At 42.3% G+C, this 19,479-nt stretch overlaps 2 protein-coding genes across 2 annotated transcripts in view; both read right to left on the bottom strand.

Annotated features, from left to right (window-relative positions):
• The window catches only part of lpgat1 (lysophosphatidylglycerol acyltransferase 1), a 58,393-nt gene extending 49,510 nt beyond the window's left edge, over nt 1-8,883 (bottom strand). Inside the window, exons 1-2 of the mRNA XM_069657660.1 lie at nt 8,299-8,883; nt 7,405-7,657 (exon numbers count right to left, since the gene is read on the bottom strand). Of these exons, the coding sequence (XP_069513761.1) occupies nt 7,405-7,642 (238 nt within the window). The 5' untranslated portion in view covers nt 7,643-7,657; nt 8,299-8,883. The remainder of the gene's footprint in view (nt 1-7,404; nt 7,658-8,298) is intronic.
• A 1,524-nt stretch (nt 8,884-10,407) lies between these two features.
• On the bottom strand, nt 10,408-18,996 carry ints7 (integrator complex subunit 7). Its single transcript, XM_069657184.1, has 20 exons — nt 18,849-18,996; nt 18,604-18,733; nt 17,873-18,019; nt 17,640-17,777; nt 17,509-17,555; nt 17,047-17,246; nt 16,504-16,626; nt 16,306-16,423; nt 16,016-16,150; nt 15,813-15,910; nt 15,463-15,702; nt 15,159-15,296; nt 14,138-14,344; nt 13,737-13,931; nt 13,399-13,502; nt 13,232-13,300; nt 12,706-12,838; nt 12,280-12,378; nt 11,046-11,231; nt 10,408-10,813 (listed from the first exon to the last, which is right to left on the bottom strand). The coding sequence occupies exons 1-20, from the start codon at nt 18,940-18,942 to the stop codon at nt 10,532-10,534; spliced, it is 2,883 nt and encodes a 960-aa protein (XP_069513285.1). The 5' UTR covers nt 18,943-18,996; the 3' UTR covers nt 10,408-10,531.
• Between the last annotated feature and the right edge of the window lie 483 nt (nt 18,997-19,479).

Genomic DNA, 19,479 nt, shown 5'->3' with positions numbered 1-19,479 from the left:
CGATCACTAATGATGGGAACACAAAACCTGTGTCGCCACGCTAATCTCCGCCCCCTTTCTAGCGCGATGCTACAATGGGCATTGAAGTTATGCTGGCTGTCGCGCTAATACAGAACAAACATGCATCAGCGAATATGTTCTTTGTTTCTTGCAAGATGCAGCAGCGAGGTGAGAGAGCTTCTTCTGATCCGAGGGGAAGAAAAAAATACAACCTATACTAAGGAGTATAAGGAGTATACTCCACTGGCAATGGGAAAAGAGACAATCATTTATTAGCTAGTCTCAAAAACCTGCGTCAACGTACACATTTTGGTGGGAAAGGTTTATAAGAACCTTGAATATCCATCTCATGGTGGCTCTAGAGGAAATCCCCAAAGTCAGAAGGATCCATCACTTCAGAAAACAGTTTAACTGTGCAAATAAAAATATCCTAGAAAGGAAATTATTGGACAGATTTTTTGGCAATCCGTCAAATAATAGTCGAGATATTTCTGGCAGGACCAAAGTGGTGGATCCACCAACACTGACATCTCATAGCAAGTCTCAGAGCAACGTTGGTAGAGTGGCTAAACAATGGCAGATGTGTTGTCAGCTGAATTTTTAACTCTCAAATGTCAGTAACAGCCAAGAAACTTCAGCACTGGTCGCACTATAATCATGATGTGTCTCCAATAGCATACAGTGCATGTAACAGGCTTAAGAGTGTGCTAACAGGTTAAATTGAGTTACCAAGCCCACCTTAGTCGTCTCCATGTTGGCTCGTCAACGGCCTCTGATTTCCTGTCCTCATTAAAAGCTTAAGCTCCTTTAACCCCTCTGCTGCCTCTAAAGGTTTGCATCACAACATCATTAAAATATGGATTTACCATATAATGTGTTGTTTATCCATATCAATAGCCCCTTCAGTCTCCCTGCACACCAGGGACTGAAACATCAGCCTCCACTTATGCAAACATGTTTCTGGCCTTCAGAACAAAAGTGATGCTAATTCCCATTCATGGTATCTCCCTCTCAACAGGCCCAAAGCGGCAGGGCTGCTTCAGTTCACCTCCTTCTGCTGTTACAAGACATGACTGCATGTGTATCTGGACCTACAGTATGTTTTAATGCACCCCACACATTAATCTTTTAGCAAAATCTGCTGGCAAGACGCCACCCCGTCCTTTCCCAAAATAAAAGCTTTCAGAAGTGTGCAGAGCTTTTAGAGCTTGCATCAGACTCTATCAGAAGAGACGTGTTTTGCACCGTTCAGGGCTCCCTGTCTTTGCATCAATCACATAAACCCACCAGAAATATTTACGTCAAACTACCAGACGTAACACGGAAAAGAGCGAAGGTGAGATCGAGCCACAGGACGATTAACAGAACCGACTCATAAAGCTGTAAACTGCCTCAGTCTAACAGGTGCAGCAAAGATAATTCAGGGCAGTTAGAGAGATGTCAATCAAGTTTGATCTGTTCACACCCACACAGTCCAGAGAATACATCTAATCAGCCAAGTGACTGATAACACTTGTGTGGGTGCACCGTGGCTGTACAGAGGCTTCAACAAATGAGGAGCGGTTTCCGTTACAGCTTCAAAGTGAGAGGGTCCACGCTGAATTTACTCCAGAGCTTTCTACTGCTTAGCACATCTCATATATGATCATTATAGTGCAGAAACAATGACGAGAAACTAAAAGGATTTGATGGGTTTTTTTGTCCTATGCAACAGTACAATTCAACAGTTCAGCGTGTGTGAGAAATGTTTCTATTTTCTTATATTTTATGGGCAAAATTAATCCTTGAATCAGGGAAATAATAGTCAGATTAATAGATGATGGAAAATAAGTGTTGGTTGCAGCTTGGTTTGAGGAATCTTGACACCTCAAACAGGTCTTTGGAAACTCTGCTGTCTACACAGGAGTGTCTTTGCTTTCAGAAACGTAGACGCAATTCACAATAACATTATGACAATCGTGATTAACTGATTGTTAATCAGAATACTGTGAAACAGTCCAAAACCCAAACACACAGTTTACACTTGTACCAAAAAGCGAATGTGAACTGTGGCTTTGTGTACTGCTGCTTCTGAAACACTCTCTCTTAACAGCATAACAACTATGAATCTTATTTTGATCGGCTAATTTTTTCAGCTCTGAACATTATATGAATTTATGTGAAGCTAGAGGTGAAGGCCTGACTGTGTGTGCAAGACAGGCTGAGCATCAGACGGAGCACTAACTCCATTAAAACTGTTCCTCATGTAAATGTTACCATGTAAGACGACAGAGTCATTGAAAACGTTAGAAAGTACTTCACAATTCAGTTCAGTTAGCGAACATAAAGGGTAGCTGCAAACAGAACAGCAGAATGAAAGAGTTTAGGAACACAAATTACCAAAAAAGCCAACATTATGCACATTTGGAGATCTAAACATGTCAACAAACTAGACCTAAATTTAAAGGGGGGCTTTAAACGTTGGTAAAAAGAAGAGCTGAACTAGGACGGATAAAAACTGATAATCAAATGTCTTTTTTTTTTGTCCAAACAATAATCCAAAACATCATAATGTACGTGGAAAAGTAGAATTGAATCTACTATCAAAATAGAGGCATATATTAATTTTCTACCTATCCAACTAAACTTCTAATATACTGATTATTACTTTAGATCACGGTTAGTGACTGAGGTATAAAGACAAAAGGAAACCTGCAGGGAAACTGAGGAGTCAGAGACACGCCTCTGTGGACAGCAGACGGGCAGAAGAAGTCTTGATAATGTTATAATCATGCACAAAAGGGACATGAATAACCAGATTACTCAGCCTTGTATATAAACATAACACTCTTAATATGATCAAAGACTCGGATGCGTCACTCAAAAACTGGGAGACAAGTGTGTGGTGTCAGCAATCTTAACAGTCATCATCTTTGATCTCCTCACAGGACCAACAGACCCGCTGCTCGAGCAAGCTATGAAGACTTAATCCTGCTGGCTTTAGTGCACCTGTTTGTGTCCACTGTGTGTGTGTGTGTGTGTGTGTGTGTGTGTGTGTGTGTGTGTGTGTGTGTGTGAGAGAGAGAGACACTGATCAGGCCTCAAACACTCGCGCTGCTTTTGACAACAACCGGGGAAAATAGGGGTCAGGTCAAATGACCATACAAAGTGACCACATGACAGTAATGCCACTAAAAGTACAAGATAGACATTTCACAGCAAACAGCTGACTTGTGTAAAGCCAAATTTCCACCATTGAGTCCAGTTTACTTTCGTTATATTGCTTACACATTAGAAACGCTTATTTTCACTTTTACTCATAAGGTTTGGGATGGTACTAATAAACCACTATATTTCTCCCGCCATTTTTCGTCGTCGCTCTGTTAAGGTACCTAGGCAGCTGACACTGGACATAAAAGTGCATCCAGAGACACTGCAGTCAGCAGAGTGCTAACTTACTATGAGACAAAACAGTCTTTGCACAATACTATTGATTGCATGGTAGTGAGCTGTGAGGAGACAAGATTTAAAGGGGGGCTGTTATGCTCATTTCAAGCTTCGTATTTCATATCTGTGATACCTGAGGGGTAGAAAACGACATTTGTGATGTCACAGAGTGCGGCGTGTAGAAAAAACAGTGTAAAACCTGGCGTTCACAGCTCGCTGCAGACTGAGATGGGAAGCCAGGGGATAACTCCAACATACTTTTACCTACAGATTTGAAACTTCACCCACGTTTAATCTGGACATCCAACATTGTAACATTATATATGTCTTAAAATGTGAAACAGCATAATACCCCCTCTTTAAAGGTCTTTTCTCCCTTCTAACCTCTGAGCTCTTAGTACCATGTGTGCTGTTACGTTCTTTGACATCCTCGGTCTCCGGCTCTGGAGCGAGGGGAACCAGGTCGGCTGAGTCGGGGATCTCTTTTCAGTCCCCTCTTTTATCAGAAAGCCTTTACTGATTCTACTTGAGGTTTTAAATGAAGCAGTCGAGGGAGCGACGGCAATACTAGCCAGGCCAGTGCAAGCATGTTCTTTAATAAAATTAGGATCTTTCAAAAAGGAAGAAGCTCAATTTTTTCATTTATAAATAGAGCTATAAAAAGAGCTCAGCTGCAGTTGTCATTATTACATTTCTACCAAATCAACAGGGCAGATACCAGAGCAACGAGGAGTTCCTCGGCCAACATTAACAGCCATCCTGTATCATTATTCAGTCTGCAACTGTATGAATAGTTTCTTACTTACAAGTAAGCCTGTTTGCAGAGGGCATTAATTATCTCTGCACTGATCAAACACTGCACCCTGTCTTTGATATTATAGCAAGACCATTCACACCTGAAGAACAAGAGTCTGATCTTCAGTGCAACATAGAACTGCCTGTTCACGCCCATGTGTACTTAATGAGAACACCCATCAGTCCTGCTGTAGGCATGAGGAGAGCACCTTTTACTTAAAGTGATAGTTCAGATTTTGGACACTAAGTTGTATGAAATACTTGCTAGTAGTGTAGTGGATGCAAAGCTATTAGCTCACTCAGTCCCGTGGTCAGAGTTCTGGCCATTTCCGAACGTAGAAGAAGTAGTTCCGGCAAGATGCCAGGGTCATGAACCAAAAAAGTTTAACCCTGCAAAAACAACAGGGAGACAACGCTGATCCATTTTTAACACAAAATCGTTGTCCTAGGATTTCATATACTGCGCCGTTCTTTCGGCACTATATTCTCTCTTGAAATCCAGTATCACGACGCCTGTGGCAGGCGTCGTGATACTGGATTGTTCAACCGGCCAGAACTCCGACCACGGGACTCGGTGAGTGAGCTAATAGCTTTGCATCCACTACGCTACTATCAAGTATTTGATACAACCTGATGTGCAAAAATCCGAACTATCCCTTTAAGTTTCAAGTTCACACAATACACCACATATTTTCACTTTCACACTTCACTTAAAGCCTCAATAAGAAGCTTCAGATTTGACTTCTAAACTAGAGAGCTCAGGTTGGAAAAGGTTTCCTAGAATTTATGCATGCTTTTGCAAATTGCCCCACTCAAAGAATAAACAGTGTATGACAAGATTTTGTGCTGATAAGGTGACCAAATTATCTACAAAGCCCCATTGTTCTGCCTCTCCTGTGAAGTGATGCAACATCCTTCATGTCTGATGGTTAACCAGAGCTCAGCTTCCAGACTGCTGTGTGTCATCCCTGTTTATCTGACACACATCAAGCAGCTCTGAAGGCTGGACAAAACAGCTGTAAAAAATAGAGCTGCTCCATCCAGAGTACGCTAAATCAAACATTTGTCTTTACGCATGTCATAAAATGAACATACAAACAGAACACTTTGCAGGCTCATAAACTCCACAAACATCTTTTCCGATGTTCAGCATGAGTCTGTCTTAAGATATATTATATTAAATTTGGCAACACAGTGAAATTGTGTGCTTTTAGAAGCAGAGGGACAGATCTGCACACAAACATAAACCGCAGCTGTAACTTTGGAGAGAATGGAGGAAAATATGAGCGACAATAAAAGCTGTGACCTTGGACAAAACCACGGTCATTTAAATGGTGTGTGTTGTCAAGCTTCAGAGGTCATTCACACGGTGCAGGGCACCGCAGCCTTGTGAGGGAAAGGTAACAGGGTGTATCGACCTATCCTTGTAAAATTGTCCTTGCGTACGGGTCACAGCGCTCTGAATGCTGACCCCTCCACCAAAACAGTTTATCTGCTTTTACATGGCCAGCGGTCTAAACAAGTCATCCGTCTGAGCAACAACACCTCAGAATATACACCTCGCAAGCTGGTGCAAAAGAATACAAAAAAATGAAGGGGAGTTCATTTAAAGGGAGTGTACATTAACTGTTATCATGCCGCTACACTGCGTCATAGCTGGGTTTTATACAGTACAACAGAAATCATTGTTTACTTCTTATATTGTTAATGATGTGGCTGTTTTAAAGGAAACTTTAAGGTTCTAACTTTATCCTGTAGCTCCCTTCCGCCATCTTTTTTTGAGTGATTTGTTATTGTGTGGCCTTACGCCTCACTGTTCTTTAATAACTGTAAGAAGAATAGACATTTTAATATAACTAAAGTCGCATAAGCTCAAATCAGGTTTGTGTCATTATAACAAACACTTAAAATCAGCATTAAAAACGTATCAAATTAATATAAGACGAACCAGATTGAAAATAATGGTCTAAGTCAGACCTGATTTAAACTGAAGTCAGCGTTCACATGACACGGCCGTATTGTATTCCACTTCCAAACACTGTCTATCAAGGTGTGTAACACATATTGCTCAAAGCAAGCCCAGGTGTTCTATAGGTTGAAGGCTCTGCATTATTAATCAGTACACCTTGTTGCTCCCCTTGTTCACCACTTAACAGTTTGTAAGCAATTTGCTCGCAGCTCTGTGCAACCAAACACCACCGGCTGCCCGAATCACTTCAACGTATTCAACCAGCCATCAGAGAGGAAACCAACCACTGAAAGTATGCTGCTGCTCATCCAACATGTGCGACAGTTAGGTGTGTTTGTTGTACAATTACTACCAGAAAGAAATCCTATGCCGTGATTGTACTTCGTCAATCAAGTGAATCAAGTCAACAAAAACTTACAAGTAATTTCATGACCAATGAATCTGTTGTTCCTAGTTAGTCTGTGAAATATTAACAAAATCTAACCTATCTAACGTTACCCCCTCTTATTGACGTATTCAAAAATCAGGAGAGCACTTTGTAAAACACGAGGACAGTGGGAAAGCAACTACACATTGGAGTCTATGCTCACATAGTAGTAATCGGTTAGTAGTAATCCGTAAAGCAAACAGCCCAAGTTTGTGCCTCTCACGTATTTGTATTAGAGTCACAGAGGTGAGCATTGGTGTTTCTAAACATATCCCAGAAGGTGCTGGTGTTTTGAAGATACATTTCCAGAAGCCTAAGACACTCCTTGTGTTCTGGATGACAAAAATAATGTGTCTGCTTTAAAAACGAAAACACTGAAATGTTAAAACTTTGATTCACCTTGTTTAAATTAAGAAAATGCACATGCCATATACAGCGACCATCTTTGTGGGGGTCGAACAGCATTGTAAAGTTTTTTATCTTGCAGCGAACTGAATACTTTTTCATCCAGATGGTTAGAAGAGTCTGACTTTGTGAACAGCTTTAGAACAGCTGGACTGTAAATGACCTTTTTGGGGCTTTTCAAACATTGTTGCTTATAGGTTTTATGATCTCAGTGACTCCTTAAACTAGGACTAAGGGGATACTTCATTTGTTTTTAGATCTATCTTGAGCATTACCACCCATCAGTAAGCTTTTACCATGGAGTCTGGTATGCAAATATATCTTTGCATGCAAGGCAGCACATGGGACAATGACTATGTACATTAATCATACACCAACTTACCTGTATAACCTGCGATCCATCCCCATGAAGACACCATGGCCAGTAACCATTTGAACATGATTCCTTCAATGTGCCAGAACGTGGAGCTGTCCCATATTCTCAGCGGCTGCAGGAGCAGCAGGTATAAGCAGTAGGATGGGATGGCTACACAGTTGTTGAAGAACATAAACACAAAGCGGAGCACAGCCTTGAGCAGAACCCAGCCCAGTTTGCCGGCCCCATCCAAGAGCTGTGCCATCCTGATACACACCGTCTGCAACAGAGACACGGGCAGCATTTATAGCATGTCTGCTAGGCTTGTGTGACAAAAGACAAGTAAAGTCATGAGTGTAAACAACGTTATCCTTACTGTAAACAAACCGATGTGCCCCGAGCAGGACACAAATCCAGTTAATAAACCAACCTTACAGCACACACTGTGGAGACACAGCAGTGAGGCTGAGGGTGAGGCTGTTTCACGGGATTTCAGTCAAACACACACGTAGTGGACGCTATCTTCAGACTATTATCCAACAGGATTTATTCTGTACTGTGGCTTTGTTTGCCTATTCGTGACTTTCTGCTAGCTAGCTGCCTAGCATTTACTGTAATGCATGCAGAGACAGTACCATAAAAGGACCAGTCGCACGAGCACTTCAAGACATGCTAGCTAGCAGTGGGCTGAGTTAGCATAACGGGAACAGATAGTAAGAACTGTATCAGCTACTGCAAACCCAAAGACTCTAACATTGTAATACACACATTATAAATGAAGCCAAGAAGCTTCAGTATGTTAAAGACAATATACCAAATGCTAGCTGGATGTCTGAAGGCTGGTGCAAAGCGCAATATCGGCTCCTCATCCAGAACATAGCCCGACCCTGTGATACAAGTCTGGTAGCTCGTGTTACTCACCCAATTAATGTCACTGTAGCATCCAAGGACGGTCAGAGATGTAGCTAATTGTCGGAGCGAGATAAATTGTGTCACGTGTGGCTAACCTTAACGGTTAAGTTAGCATTTTGTGCTAGTTGACATGGCCAGCCTCTATCAAATCAGGGGACAGTGGAGGTAATGTCTGATAACGATAAAATAAACCCCGAGCGTTAAAACTGCAGCTGCACCCATTTAGCTAACGTTACCAGGGGCTGCTCGGGCACAGTCAATCCCAGCGGGCACTGTTAGCTCGCTAGCTAGCTAGCAAGCAACTCCACTTGAGCGTCGCTGGCTCCATCTCAGTGAGAGACACCGGGATAATTCCACTGATGCATCATCATCATCATCGTCAAGTTAGCTAGCTACTGAGCTCCCATTAGCGAATATGGGCGAGAGGCGGCTCCCGCCGGGCCGGATACCAACGCTGTTAGTTCGACAAACACCACATAAACTAAAAGCGACATATGCACATCAAGTACGAAGGACAGCGATTTTTCGTTTCTAGGCTGCCAGGACCCGTTATCTTCCTCCAGACCCGGATTCACACCGCGTCAATGTACACAAAAGATCAGGAGAGCGAGACCGGAAGTGAGTCCACATTGCCTTCAAAATAAAAGCTTCAGCTGTTGGTAGATAGGTAGGACTACATGTTTTTTCACTTACCTTTATGTGTTATAAACAATTTCAAAAGTTATATAGCAAGGCAAGTTTGATCCAATTGTTATAGTTCTGCTCTTTTATTTTTGAATAAACAAAGAGAAAGAAGAAAGAAAAAAACCTGCTTTTTGTATACTGAAGGTCTTGAAAACAAATATTTGTTAATAAGTCGAATTAAAGTGTTTAAGCAACAGGATAGAGTTCTTCTGTTGGGATACAACACTTAAATTTAATATTAAGTATCCACAAACAGGGTGGAGCAATTCGAGATAATGCAAGAGCAACTTTCATTGATATTGTACTTGAGTGATGCAAATTCTCAAAAAAAAAATGCTGTACATATAATTACCAAAGGGTAATCATGTTGCCAGTGTTCATTTGAAATCTAGCATTTGAACTCACATCAATGTAGGATGTCAAATTACACAAAGGAAAATGTGTTTAAATTGGTGAAAGAAAAACACTCTACAAAAATAGAAAATGACTTGGTCTACCACTGAGAAATAATTGACCACGGTTTGCTGTTTTCACAAGATGTGATACATAGCGACATATAAAAGGTTTTATTTTGAAAACGACATGCGGAACTCCCACTTTTATTCCGTCTTACTTTACGCTCTGTCGTTTACCTGACGCCAGCTTGTAGCCTTGAAGTGCGCAGGCTCTCTCATGTCAAGTGCTGATGGTTTCTGTATCTGACAAAAGAGAATGTGCTTTTTTCAACACAATGACTGAATTTTATGACTTCATCTGTTGTCATTTGGACTTATTCCCGGCTGTGGGTTATTTTGTGATTACATCATCAGTGTGGGTGCGTGAGTTAACCATTACAATCAACGTATGTCATTTAATTGTGACCAGAAACAGCGTGGGCTATTTGAGACGGGTTTGCATCATTACTGGAGGATTTTTGAACGTGAGATAGTTTAGTGCTAGTGTCATTAATGTTGAGAAAAATAAGATGAACACCAAAACATTGTAGTTACTAAGGTGATATTCTTTGTTGCACTGTAGGAATTAATACCTAAAACTAGAAGTCCAAATTTAACATTGTGATTCAGACAAGTCTGGAGCAGAGATTTTTAGTGCTCTTCAGACAATGATGTCCAGTTAATGACTATGTTCTGCCCCCTGATGGTCATTTATGATATTACACTTTATATCGACACGCTAAATCCAAGGGCATTCAGTACTAAACTGTCCTGGAGATTACTACATGCATGAAATACTACTGGATTAAAAATATGGACAGAGAATAAAAGCAATTTTGCTTTTTTCTGGAGGCTGACCTTTATGATGAAAATCTTCACCATCAGATTGTACTAAAGTCCAACATTGTGTGGACTAGGTCTGCTGAAATAATAGCATTTCCCTGCATCCTTTTACACCTGGTTAAAGGTATTTTGAAAGGATTATACTCAGTGTGCAGCATTGAAGTTAAATCTGTTTTTTTAATGCTTGAAAAAATATGTACATGTTACATTTCTACAAGACAAAACAGGTCAAAAAACAACCTTAAACCATTATTGACAATAAAGCATTGAGAGGATGTTCGCTAGAAGCGGGCGTATGCACTCCTCTGTGGAGCGGGCTGAGCTCCTCCTTGCTGCTGCTGATGGCGGAGCTGTTGGGAGTAAGGATCCTCCAGGGATTTGACAGACACCGTCGTCTTGGGCCCGGTCTTCCACTCGATCCCGCTCTCATCCACCACAGAGGCCTCCACGGTGACGGTGTGAGTGCCCAGGATGGAGAAATTCAGCAAAAACTGGGTGCTGAAGTAGTCGTTGTGCGGCTCTACCCGCTGCTCGATCTCATTAGTTTTAGTGTCGAGTGGGATCTAAGAGGAAAAGTGCAGGGGAGAAAAAACAGCCAAATCATGAAAATACAAAACACAGGAGTACAAATACTGGAATTAGGCTGATCTGCAGATAAACACCATAATGTAGCTGTGTTCGCACGGTTTATGTGGGTTTAAAATACTTGACATAAGCTTTAATGCATATACGAAAAGTATAAATGAGCATATTCCCTAACTGAGCAATAACTAGACCCTGGCAAACACTACATACCTTGTAGTCAGGCCCTGTCTTGCTCTGAAGAACCGAGGTGACGTTGAGACAGACGGACTGGATCTTCCTGAAGAGTCCCGGAGTGGAACCGTGCTGCACCACCCCCTCCACCTTCAGAGTCAGCTGCTGGCTGCTCTGCACAGGGATCGGTTCAGTCGGCGTTCGTGGAGAAGGAGAGAGGGCGAGCTGGAGAAATAAAAGACACACCTCGGTCAGCCCTAACAGATCTGAAGAAACAGTGTCACATATAGCTGTCACCATGATCCCATAGCCATGTAAAGCAGAATGTATTTACAGTATGTGTTCTTAGCTGATCTTTTGTGCTGTTTGTGAGCGGCTGTTTTCAGTCAGCTGTGAGGCTGCATGTCATCATGTCTTAACACTAGCCTATTTTGGACTGAAGGAACTTTTTCAGTGTTCTTTTCTTGTATCTGCCCTGAAGGAACTAAGTATGATCAAAGTTTTTAAGATGGATTTTTTCAGCCTCTCCTTCTGAGTTGGTATTCTCCAAGCACAAGAGGAACCTTGGTGATCAGTCTAGTTGTAAATGTACATTTATTGGTCAACACACGAGCCAATACAGGCAATCAGGATCCTAATAAACCTGGGTAACAGCTTGTAACAGTAACCTAAGGAATAGACCAAAACATGGACAAATTCAAGGACATTTCAGTCCAAACTCGTATGTCTACTTTGCATGAAACCCTTTACACAACACTAACACACCGCTCCGAACTGACTTCAGCGTTCCTATTGGTGGTACAAATGTTAAGAGGAAAAAGGCACTTAAACCTGAAATGCCTAAAGATGTCCCTGAAAAACAGTGCTTATTGAAACACTTCAACACTTCCATCAAAGGAAAGTTTGATGGCGCCAAAAGGTCGATCTTATGGTCTAATAAATGCATCAGAGTTATGAGGCTGTGTTCTTTCCTTCGTTCATTGTTCATATCATTAACATGAACAGGCTTCATGTACACTTATGTTGTCTCAGGGGATACACAAATCTAATAAAACTACATAAACAGGAAATAAACAGTACTGCTTTTATTTATCCAATAAGGATATCAACAAACACTATCTGTATCGCGCATATCTTAGTAATACACAACACGTATTTAATAGCAGATTGTAGTGAAGGACGTCCCTATAATGTTTTACATCGTTTCGTATCTGTACTTTTATTTTGGGATGTAATTTCTTTGTTCTTTTCTTATTAAAGTGAGCAACTGTACCTTAATGCTTGTAGACTGAAGCTTCTGGAAGAAATACCTCTGGAAAGACAGTGGGACCTTCAGCAGAGCGATGACGGCATCACAGAGACATCCTGTATGCTGAGAAACAACAACAACAAAAAAGTAATTACATTCACATGACAAGAATTTGGCTTCTGCTCTTGTTCCCTTTATTTTAACCAAGTTAGAGTCCTGTTGAGGTTAAAATATCCTCTGAGAGCAAGAAAGAAGAAGTGCACCAAAAGTGCAGCATGAAAACAATATTACTGACACAGATACAGCTACAGCAGAATTAGCTAAAAGAAGCTACACATATCATACTGAACTGAAGCCTAGTATTTTTCCATCATTTGCTTTTGGACACTGCAGCTGAATTAGTTACCAAAACTAAGCATTTGCAAACAAGATGTTCTATATTAATCTCACCAGGCACGAAACAGGGGGGTGTTTCTTGGTTAGACCTTCCACCTCCTCCAATACCCGACTGAAGACCGACATCATCCGTCGCTCGTATTCACTCTCTGTCTGGACCGACCCCAGGGTGCCATACTCCTGGAAACTAGATTACAGAGACAGACTGATACAATCAGTTCCAGTCAAATGTCTTCAGGGGATGTGTGTTGTGACATTGCACTCTCAATAGAAAAAAAAGCCCATTGTAAAGTAAAAAAAGCTTTTTTATCATATTAAATAAGATGCATTTATTTTCATTAAGGTTTGATCTACGGCAGATGTGGAGCTTGCAAAAGCTACAACCATATATCACGCTGTAGTTGGTTAAACGTGATACATTCCTTGACGCAAAAGGTTGCCTTAGTCAGCATCTTCCTCACACTTAACTGGAAGTCTACCACAGAGAATCGACGTTTTCTTGTACGTCGAGAATGTGGAAAACCTTTTAACCTAAAGTAAAACAAAGTCATAAAAATCCCACTGTTCCATCAGCACTCACCTGGCTGCCTGTGGGTCCAGTATCAGCGCTTCGATCACATGTGAGACGAGCAAACAGCTCTGTTGTTGTCTGAGAAGACAGTTAAAGAGAAACAACGAGCAGACCTTCAGCAGGGAAAAAAACAGACCGACAAAAGCAGGATGCGACTGAGGTGTGTTTAAGGATACAGCTCCACATTGCGGAGGGTGGCGTAATCGGCATCAAATGACGACTGGTGTAAATCAGAGTAGCGAGCTGCAAGACTTCTGAACTCATCCATGCAAACCTTCATCTGGAAATAAGGGGAAAAAAACAGAAGTGATGTGATGTTTAACTGCATATAGGGCACATTTAATCTTCTTGGAAACATAAATCCTGGTGGACAGTGAAGGAGGTGAAGGAGGCCTCTTTTTCATCTCATACCAGCTGCTAGATCTTGATCCAAAGCACCCACAAGATTCTAAGATGTTTGTACCGAGACACCCCCGCACAGACGTGATTTACCTCCCACAGTATTGAGTTTTACCTGCATGGATATGCGGCCGCATCGCTGCAGGTCGTTGCCCGAGGTGAGGGCGACGGTGGTGGCAATGGCAGGAGGGGGGCTGGTTTTCAAGCTGTTGCAGGTACAGATGAGCTGAGACAGGGCCTGCAGGGTGTCGATCCTGAGCTTAATGAACTCGCACTGGAATGTGAGCGGGCTCAGAGGAGTACTGGCAGCCTGGAGGGAAGGATTAATCAGATAACAGCACAAACGTCTACGGTTAAATAGCCACACAGGCCTTGTTTGGGCGACCTAACAAGATACAGTCCTGTATTAGAGTTAATCCATTAACAATTTGAGATGCAGACTGAGTATCTTTAGCTTTAAGCATTGGAGAAGCAGGAAAAAATTTCTGACAATGAGATGCCTGGCATTAAACTGACCGTGAGGGAGGCGATGCCCTTTTGGTAGGAGCGCAGGGCCTCGGCGATGGCGCTCATGGCTCCGCTGTAGTCTCCGTCCTCCACGTGACTCAGGCACTGCTCGGCCTGGGAAAACTCCTTCAGGCTGTTCAGCCAGAAGTAGAAGTGCTCTGATGCCACACGGGTCCGCAGACTCTGGTACAGCTCGCTGGAGAACTCATGGCATCCCTGCAGATCAATAATCATACCTTAACTTAACATGCTTAAGTTGCTTTTGATTTGAATAAAAGTTGCTGTATCTTTACCAGCTCTTTAACAGACTTAAAGGAGCAATTCGCCCCTGAAAAAAGTGTTCTCTTTAATCAATAGAAGCAATAATATTTGAAATTGGTGCCATAGCTTTGGTTAAAGTTGTACAAACAGCTCGTGGTTTCGCCCATTCTACATTCCTACAACACCCAGGGTGCATTGCGCCCCTCCCTCTGAAAGGAACGGTCCATTGAGAGACGCTGGAGTGAAATACTATTGTTTCCCAGTCAAGGGCATTGATCGCTGCAGGCAACAGCTCAGAGCGGTACAGAATCCGAAGTACGAGAGGAATATACCGTTGGTCTAAAAAGTCTTCAGGTCTCCAGTCTACATTTCACACCTGACGATTTTGAACGAGACATGACATCGGAGGCGGGCCTCCTAGACTGAGGAAGTGTAGTTTAGCGAGCTCCCTGGCCTCTGTCAGATGATGCGTTTAACGTAGTCAGGCGGAGGTTTTTCAGGGCCCGTTGGAGAAGCAACTAGCTTCCTCCAAAGGCCTTTGCTCCCCATAATAGCATGCTAGGACTGAGGTTGAAAATCGCCGAACTGGCCCTTTGAGGACTGAGCCATTTTAGATGTAGGTCTAAAAACAGAGTAAGGACCAGAGTAATGGCAGTTAGAGGTTTAACCAAAAAGACAATGTCATATCAGAACACAACGTGCTACCAAAAGATGCCATCAAGACAGGAGTGTTAAATGCATCTTACAATGTTTGGGCAAATGTGGTTACCATGCGTGATGCTTGTCTAGCGATGCGGTACACCGTCCAGCCGTTAGCAACGTTCTCCAGCTGCTGTTTGATGACTGTCTTCACTTCAGCCGACAGAGACGACTGACTAGCAACAAAAATCACCGTTGCCAAAGAAACCTGCAGAAAGCAAAGTAGGGGAGAGGAGAGTGATATTACACAGTTACTGCTTAAATGTGATGTAAGTGCTATGATGAGTCCCCTCTGCCTGTGCTTAAAACATAAAAGCTAGTGTTGTGAGACCAAACAACAGCCGCTGAGCTCTGACTCATGCACCGTCTCTCACCAGAAGCTCCTGCTGCTTGTCAGTGGAGGAGTGACTGGCCACTCTGTACAGGTCCACCAGATCTCCCAGCATGCCGTCGCCCAGCACCGGCAGGTGGGTGGCGATGGCTGCCAGAGCGTGGCACATGAGAACGCGAGAGGAGTCGCAGGATAGGTGCAGCTGGCCGAGCAGGAACTCCACGGCTGATTGGCTGAGATGGGGGCGACTTTTAAGCAGTTTGACCAATGAGGTGAGGGCCGTCTAGTGCAAGGGAAATAGAAGGATGGGTCATAATGTAGACTAGGATAACCAGCCCTCCTTACTTACAGTGTTACATTTGTCCACTTAAAATTGCCTAAATTTGGACTTACTTTGAGTGTGGCCTGTGCACTGGGGCTGCTGTCCTGACTGCAAAGCATCAGCAGGGACTCCACTCCTAAAACCGTGTCCTGCTCCAGCTGCACTATATCTGAGGAGGAGAAACACACAGCAACACTCAGCTCTGGCACACAGGAGCAAACATCAGTGGGCAGGAGATCAATGCATTGATGAGCGGTTTCTTGCTGCGGCTAACCTTTTTCTGGACAGGAAATGGCAATGTTTGAAAGCACTATGACCCCGTGAGCAGCCACTGCCAGGTTGCTGTGGTAACAGCATTCTTGTGCCAGTTTAACCAGGTCAGTGAGGCGGGGGGGAACCGAGGAGCCACCTGAGAGGAATGTTTGAGAGGAATACAGATCAGACCACAGTCTTTCCCTTATTAACGATACATGAGCGCAACGGAAACCTGCAGTTAAATCCTGGTTACGATCAAGTTGTTACACAATGAAAGAAATTCAGTGTGATGTTTGTTAGAATCACAACCTGTCATGTTATTAAAGTACTGCTTGATTGCAATTGTTCCAGAGAGGGTGGAGAGAACAGCCAACATCCCCAGCTTCAAACTGTTGTATGGGCTGCTCAAGGCGCACTCGCACAGAGTCTGCAGAGACAAAGAACATTTAATTACCTTTAACTTGTAACATGAAGACGATCCTAAAGTCCAAGCATCTGAAACTCTACCTGAGTGTTTTCTCTGATCCAAAGGTGAGGAGCCTTTTTAGCCAGGAGCTTGAGGTCATTAATTGCGAGTCTCTTCACAGCTTTTCTTGGGTCATCTTTCAGGTATTGAAGGAGGAGCTGCAACTGTAATTATAAGGAACAAAATACGAAGTGACTAATTTTTCCAGAAGTTAAAAGAGTGCCAATTTTAATAATAGCATCAGCTACACTATTCACAGCCAAACATAAACTGTATGCATTCTAGGACCAAAAAAAAAGTATGCTGCATTCACAAATATAGATACAAAGTAGTGACAATATTTGGGGTAGCACTGACCAGCAGTTCAACATTTACATAGATTTCTATAAGCAGACAGCTGTTGTACAGACGAGGTTTGTTTGCAGCTTCTTTACTTTGCAGTAAATGTTTTTGCAAGTGTTTTAATGCAACATTACCCCAAATCTGACTGCCATGCAGACCAGTATCTGACCTGGAAGCGATCGCCCCCTGTACTACAAACATTAACCAATAACACTAAGATTCAGCTCTGTCAATGCACATACCTGCTTTGGGATATCGATGAGGGAGGAGGCAGCCAGCTGGGTGAAGGTGTGCAGGGTGACTATGACCATGGGGGTGGAGGGGTACGAGTTGACCAGGTGCTGCAGAAGATCTCTGCTGCTGGAGGCTAAGCTAGCATTGTGATGCATGTGCTGCAGCATGGGGATCAACTTCAGCTTCAGTTCCACCGGAGTGTCTAAACCTGAGGTTGAGACAAAGGTTGAAGCGGAATGCAAACTCTTAATGAAGGATAAATAGAACATATCACGTTTTTTCTGTTAAAGAGAAAGCTTTTTCTGGACATTGAGTGACGTAGATGTTTGTGGATTCTGTAAATATTGTATTCACAAGAGATCTCCACACATTAAGGTACTCCTGTTTATCATTCAATGGACTGCATTGGTTACATTGTTTCATTTGTTACAAGTGTGAGCAAACTTTTAAGTACAGATTAAATATATTACCTTGAATCATCTCACTGACTTTGTTGCAAATCCCAGCAGCAAAGTCTCTGCAAATCAAAAAAACACAATGTTTTGTCATCCAACATATGTATATGCACTACAGCTCAGGTTGAAGTAACAGTTTTACTCACTTTGACTGTGCTGAGAAGCTTGCAGCAGCAAATATGGCAGCTTCCACTTCTACATTGTCGTGAGAGTCCAGACTCTGGCGGATGCTGTGGTGGGCATTCTTCCTCTCTGGGATGATGGAGGCCAAACTACCGAGCATCCTGTAGATGGAACAGCAATGAAATAGTTAGTTTTAAGCTGATAGAGTGGGAGGCTAGCAAAATGCAAAACTTAAAGTAATGTGTTATTTTTTTACCTCAGAGTGATGGCTCTTGCTACTGGGTCATTGCTGTGGATGACTGAAAACACCCGTTTGACAAATTCATCCACATTGAGGATCTTTTTTAGATGTTTCTCGCTCTGCTGAGTTACTTTCAGCACACAGAGCCGCAGGAAGTTGTTCCTGCAATCAAAGAAACAAGCTTTTATTAACAAAGAGGTCAATACCACAGTAATACTAGTTTCACTAGTCACACCGCAAGACATGTCAGTCATATTTCCTTCTGTAAGAAATATAGATTTTTGTTTAACACAAGCTACAGAGGGCCACATATATTCAAATTATATTCTTATTAAAGATGTCATAAAAGGCACAAAAGAAAGCAGATTTTATTCATTAGATGCACCAAGAGGCTATAGTCTAATTCACCGTCCTGCTATGAAGCCTACCTTCATAAAGGCTATAATGTAATTTTAAAGGTTAAAGTTACAAGGTACAGTTGCACACTGTAATGTGAATTATTGTGAAGTATTTGTACTATTTACATTGGAATTATTTAGGGCTGTTGTAATATTGTCACAGACAGCCTTGCCTTTGGTAATGTGTGCCTTAAAAACACGGACAACTTTAATTAGGCCTATGAATTTTGTTAATTCATTAGCATCATCCAAAATACAGATGGGAAATTTATAAAATTGCAAAGAGGTTTATATTTTTTCAATGAGCTACGATCATCTTAGTACTAAGTACTTATAAAGCTTCCATACCCAAGTCTGAAGATGTCTGCTAGTTTGAGGAATGCAGAGTTGATGAGGATGGGGAAAGGGTACTTCTGGAAGAGTTTGGGGAAGAGCACCACAGCCTCACACTGCTCCCCCAGCTTCCCCGACCGCAACCCTGGAATATAAGTAATTTCACCGGTCACAACAAGCAGGGAATCCTCATACACTCAGTTACATTCAGCAAAAACGATGAGACAAATGCTAACTAGTTAGCAAGCTAGCTAAAGCACCTTTGTCCAGCTCCAGGAGAGCGGAATTAGCGTCGAGTTCTTGTTCGCCATAACAAGCTTCTGACAGGAATGAACGGGCAGTTGAAAGCGACATTATTACTTATTTTTTATTACTTCAACAGACTTGACAGCACCCAGAAGCCGTTAGCATTTCATTGCAAGGAGGCGAATAGAAGACACTTCGACCGGCAGTTACAGCTACATTACTTCCGGCCTAGAGGTTTGTTTTTCAAAATAAAGCGAACATAATTTGTTACAGTTGAAGCCTTTTTTTATTTCATTTTTTTGTAGATCTACCTTGTATTCTCTTACAAATTATTTTGATGACTATAATAAGCTCTAAACGCATTTAAATAGATTAAAAAGAGAGTGACTTAAACTTTTGTCGGAATTTTAACGGCTATTAATATGGAAACTTTACTCGGCCTCTCCATAGAGGGTCCTTTATTTTGAAAGATTAAAAAAGCGGAAGCGGTGCTTGAGAGGAAGCGGCAGTTTCGACCAATGGTAGCGCGTAACGCAAGTTTAGCGGGGGATTCGGTCCCTGTGTTCAGAAGATCTGTTCGCGGGAAAGAGACGCAGTAACACGGAAAACAGGACCACAAGCGAACGACCTGGCAAACTTCTCAGT

Source organism: Semicossyphus pulcher, unplaced genomic scaffold (assembly GCF_022749685.1).
Source record: "Semicossyphus pulcher isolate SPU_LCO1_2020_fin unplaced genomic scaffold, fSemPul1.0.p SCAF_11, whole genome shotgun sequence".
NCBI classification, from domain to species: Eukaryota; Metazoa; Chordata; class Actinopteri; order Labriformes; family Labridae; genus Semicossyphus; species Semicossyphus pulcher.
Note: the sequence above shows the minus strand (reverse complement) of the source record. Positions and strands in the feature narration are given on the sequence as shown.

What these genes read in the sequence shown, in the direction of transcription:
- ints7 (XM_069657184.1), bottom strand. Translation starts at nt 18,942, where the DNA reads ATGTCGCTTTCAACTGCCCGTTCATTCCTGTCAGAAGCTTGTTATGGC. An exon ending in GTGCACAGGCCACACTCAAA is followed by an intron (nt 15,703 to 15,812) that starts GTAAGTCCAAAT and finishes CCCTTGCACTAG; the next exon opens with ACGGCCCTCACCTCATTGGT. An exon ending in AGACAGGGCCTGACTACAAG is followed by an intron (nt 10,814 to 11,045) that starts GTATGTAGTGTT and finishes TTTTCCTCTTAG; the next exon opens with ATCCCACTCGACACTAAAAC.